This window comes from Prunus mume, linkage group LG1 (assembly GCF_029339155.1).
Source record: "Prunus mume cultivar Tortuosa linkage group LG1, ASM2933915v1, whole genome shotgun sequence".
NCBI classification, from domain to species: domain Eukaryota; kingdom Viridiplantae; phylum Streptophyta; class Magnoliopsida; order Rosales; family Rosaceae; genus Prunus; species Prunus mume.
In genome coordinates, this window is record NC_142698.1 from 15,841,770 (window position 1) to 15,846,734 (window position 4,965).

General features: G+C 37.8%; 1 protein-coding gene across 8 annotated transcripts; it reads right to left on the reverse strand.

The window, feature by feature from the left end:
- Positions 1-256: 256 nt before the first annotated feature.
- Positions 257-4,311, reverse strand: LOC103343309 (2-oxoglutarate-dependent dioxygenase family protein). Of its 8 annotated transcripts, none has more exons than XM_089050526.1 (9): positions 4,024-4,311; positions 3,163-3,846; positions 2,421-2,765; positions 1,533-2,248; positions 1,149-1,420; positions 916-1,047; positions 748-817; positions 503-641; positions 257-403 (listed from the first exon to the last, which is right to left on the reverse strand). In XM_089050526.1, the coding sequence occupies exons 1-4, from the start codon at positions 4,180-4,182 to the stop codon at positions 1,973-1,975; spliced, it is 1,464 nt and encodes a 487-aa protein (XP_088906652.1). In that variant the 5' UTR covers positions 4,183-4,311; the 3' UTR covers positions 257-403; positions 503-641; positions 748-817; positions 916-1,047; positions 1,149-1,420; positions 1,533-1,972. The 8 variants fall into 8 exon arrangements, with proteins under 8 accessions (XP_088906652.1, XP_088906645.1, XP_088906659.1 ...); XM_089050519.1 differs by having other exon boundaries at positions 257-406; XM_089050533.1 differs by having other exon boundaries at positions 257-641; positions 974-1,047; positions 1,232-1,420.
- Positions 4,312-4,965: the final 654 nt, after the last annotated feature.

Consider the following 4,965-nt stretch of genomic DNA (forward strand, 5'->3'; position numbering starts at 1 on the left):
GACAGGATGGATGCAGTTTTTTTTTTTTTTTTTTGGGTCCGAGGATGGATGCAGTTGATCAGCCTCCATTGTTAATTGTATCAAACGAGAGTTGATGCTGGTCTGATGAAAAAAAAATTTGGCGCTGTATTTTTATTTTTCACTGTCGTTTGCCTAATGAATAATTTATTTTGGCATTGGATTTTTGGAATCCCAATATTCCTAAAAGTAATATTCAAAGCTCAAATTAATAGATATTTAAACTGAAAATCTGTACTACCGACTATAAAGTTAGGCTAAAAGCAATAAGGATCATAAGATTTAACACAAGTGCTAAAATGCTGGAGGAAAACAAATAAAAGTAAGGGTGTTACATAGCTTTCTTTGCTGAAATGCGTTTTGCAGGCTCATTTTGCAACATTTGCTGCTGCAAGCATAAACATTTAAATTACAGCAGGTATTACTTCCAACGCAGAATAACAAAGCACCAAACAACCACTTTGAGTAAAGCAAACTGACATACCAACAAAAAATCCAACCCCATCTCATCCAAATTGGGGACAGCCTTGGACAAACTTTGAGGGCTCCACTGGGGGTATTCATGCCAGTTCATGAGTTATTTATACCTGGCCACACTTGTTCATTTGGGGCACCTAATCAACCTACAGAAAAAAAAAATTCCATGAATTCCAATTAGTCCAAATGACAAGGAACAAAGTAAACGGCACCTTTTTGGGTAAGGAAGAAGTGGATGCCATACTGCTGAACCTGATTATATGCCGGAGCTGCTGCAGTTCAGAATCTCCAGAGAAGAGTGCTTGTTTCGTTACAAGTTCAGCTACAAATCAGATAGAATATACTGTTAAACCAATGGCACAATTGTACAATTCAATTATATTGAAGTTCAAACACACTCTGTAGGAAACGGATAAGTACCAAATATACAGCCAACAGTAATGTGTAGCTCCTGGCAAAACATCAGGATAAATGGTACCTTGTTTCTTTGTAACAATTCCAAACCCAGTATGGAGGGAAACCCCAAGTGACATCTAACCAAAGGGTCAATATCTGCAACAGAAATTGCACAAATTCATTGGCTACTGGCAAAACATCAGGATAACTTGTAATAAAAATGCTGCTGAAAAAGAAAATCAGAAAGCATTCAGTACTTCATGAGCATGAGTGGTACAGTAAACGCTCGAGGTAGCAATTCATATATTGAACACCATCATGAAAGTCAGCATATGCATACATATATCTACATCCACATATGTATATATGCATTGAAGTTCAGGTGCAGACTATGCATGGAGTTCTTGCTTGGCACTTCTTCGGGCCACCCACATAAACAACTCCTGCTGAGAGCTCTGACATCTTGAATTGTCCTCTCACATTCAGAAAGCATACAGATGATAGCTCAACTACCTCGATGTTGTCCTCACTGTGAATCAAACATATAGTTAATCGCCGTTTCACCAATAATGATGGATTAATACTGTCCTTAATTAAGAACCAAAATCTCTGATGATAATCATGTATAATTTAAATGGTACCTTGTTTCTTTGTAACAATTCCAAACCCAGTATGGAGGGAAACCCCAAGTGACGTCTAACCTTCTTGCGTACAACGCCATGCAATTGTCTGGTAATAATATATATCATTAGGTCCATTTTCTTGAACTCCTGGAATTCACCTTTCGCAGAATCCGCCATGATCAAATTTTTTCACCACAGTGTGTGAGAGAGGGAAGAACTGAGCTCACCGGATTGGCTTCTCTAGAACTATTAAAACATGTTGCAGTCACAGCGTAAATCTCAAAGTCGACAATTGGATTAGGGTTGATTATAAGCATAGCTCAATAAAAGATTCTATAGAAAGCTAGTGGTGGACATGAACTGCTAGAAATATTAGAAATATATTACTCCATCCATTGGATTGTGATCTTTCGATAATGAAAAATAAACAATGTGTTCGGATAGAAAACAAAGGGTCTCTAATACTGTCTGAAGGTAAGGTTAAGACGGCCAGGATGAAGCTTAGTTTCTTCCAACAAATTCATTGGAGCTGAGTCTGGAAAGATGGATGTCACACCATGAAATATATGTCTGGAATGACCTCCGAATATCAACACATCTCCTGATTCCAGAACAACACTCTCTGCCTTTCCAATGTCTCTCTGATCCCCATAGAGGAAGTCTGCTGAATCACCTATAGAAATGGAGACCACAGGTAATCCTTCCCTGAGAGACTTTTCGCTTTCGTCGCGATCCTGAAAATAAAAACTTCATTTCAGCACCAAACAGCTATTGTTGTTATTAAGAAACATTCAGAATCTTTGAAACCAACATAGAGTAATTATGAATATGATTAACCAAAATTAACTGCATTGACTCAAAGTTATATATGAATATATGCTCATTAACTAACATGCATAAACATACCTGATGGAGGCCAAGTCGTCCACTGGTTGTATAAAAGTTGGCAATGCATATATCAGGAGAAATTGAAGGAAGTATCTCTTCCACACTGCTAACTCTGAGTTCCTCTTTAATATGGGCATGCGCCTCTTCAATTGCTCTTTTAACCAACAAACTAAATTCATGAGGAATAGCAGGAGGCTGAGTACCATCCATTGTTCGTCTAGAGCCATATTTCCTAGTCTCAGGATCCCAGTCGTGGCCAAGGCACATCATCTGCAGACGAAGTTTTGCTCCATCTTTGTAACCAGGCTGATAAAAGCCCCCAGGACCTAGACCAAGCTGCCTGCACTTCTTCACAATTTCAACCTGTAATTTAGATGGTACAGAGGTATTAAAAACAAGCTTGCACTACGAAGAATACGAAACAATAAACTTTCAAAGAACTGAAAAATGAGTCTTCATTCACAAAACAGAAATGTACAACCCCATAAACAGGGACAACCAAAACATCAACCCAGACATTGCCTCTGAATAACCATCAGAGACAAAAGAAATTGAAATGTCAACTTAGGAGTCAGTTAATGGGCATTAATACATATCTGAATGCCATTTTCTGATTTCAGAAAACAAAAGACACTACTAATACTATATTATTGATCAAAGGCATACATGTCTGCAAGACTTCATATCATTTTGTGATTAATGCTCTTGAATAGAATTGCTAATTTGCTAGACTAAGATTTAAAATGAAAGAAAGCAATACCTGTTCAGTGTGGGTGACAAAATGTTTCAATAATACCATCCCCTGCCTCAGTATTAGATTGGTGGAATTCAGTGCTTCTGGATTTGTAAATTCAACCACGTGATCTTCTTCATTCTGGTTTTCCATATTTCTTGCATACAAAGAAGCTTGAAGTTCATAACTTCTGCTTCCAGACAAGCATATATCGAAAGGTTCATTATAACGAAAACCCTTGGAACAATCTGAATTCTTGGAAGCATATCCATATTTCATATTTCTTGGTTCAGAATGAGGCTTTACTGCACTGAAATGCTTTCTTTTATTCCCAAACTCTGTAGGCAAACAATATTTCTCCATCTCGCTTCGGCAATCAGACATAGCGCTCTCATGTGAAAACTTAGTTGCATTCTCAGAACTTGAACTTGCAGCAGCATCCTCCATATTAACTAGCTTTGATATTGAATCCATTTGATATTTCCTTTTATTGAAATATATATAAGCACTATTTGATATTCCCTTATCAGTAGGACCTGATGCAGACATGAGAACAAGTTGCCTTATTCTAATACCAGATGCCACAGCAGAAATCTTGTAATAAATCTCAAAACTTCCGACCATTATCATCTGCCAATTTTCGTTTCTGTTATGGGGCTTTCCACTCTTAAAACCAGCAGAAATATTGGACCAAGACCCACAGCTTGACACCTGTTATACATTTTAACAACATTGCTAGTGAACTTCTTCTCGCTTTGCTTCTTACAGCATTTATCAATCATCTTTTTAAACCAAAAAATTAAATAAAAAACAAACGGAAATAAATGAAAAAAAAAATAATAAAAATGTCATACTAATTATACCCAAATTAGAAAACAAAATACTCACGGAATCGTAAGGAATTACAGAATTTCCACTGGGGGTGGCGGGTGACGCTGGTAATCCAGAGCTCGCAGCAAGCCTGTCGTTTCTACAAGTCATCTTCTCTGGCACTGGCAGTGGAGTAAGTACTTGGCGGAGAAGTATCGAATGGCGCAGGAGCCACATGCTCGATCCATTAATATTCTAAAACGAAGAAGATTGAACGACGGTGATGAATCGTCGGGGAGGGAGATTCGAATTCAATGCTCTTCTCTTTTTGGGTCAAAGAACTCAATGCTCTGTTTCTTGGTTTGGTTGTTTGGCGGTTACTTTACTCTAGTGTAATCGGGTAGGGTCCGATTCTTATTTGCGGGTTTCTCAATGGAGCCCGAAAGTTCGTTCGGCCCGTTGGGCTAATGGCGCGGAATGCACCATGCTTGTACACGTGGCAGCACAAGGGACAAGCTACAATTTATTTATTTAATCTCTAGTATTATAAACCCTAATTTGGATTGATTTCTCAAGAAATCTTGGAATGTGTGATCATCAGATTGCTAAACCAAGAGAAAAAAAAAACAATATACAAAATATAAGAAAAACAAAAGCTGAGAATTTGAGAGAGAGAGAGAGAGAGAGTTGAGTGGTTGAAGGCTAAACAACTTCTCATTATAACCACTTACTATAGCATTTTTATCTTATTGTTACTTTATAATTGGATTTCTTTGTTTTCGTTGATCGAGTTGCAACTTGTTATCTATTGTATTTAGATGAGCTTAGGCCATCTTTAGTCACAGGCTAGAGGGCAAATGTAGCACCAAAAATGTGATTAAATTTGTTGTGCCAAATGTAACCCACTTTTAGCGCATGCCAAATTTTTTGTTTGCGCCTAGTGCATGTGCTGCACATACGTAGGAACCGTAGGAACAATCACGAGGGGGCGTGACATACTTTCAAATACAAAAGCCGGTA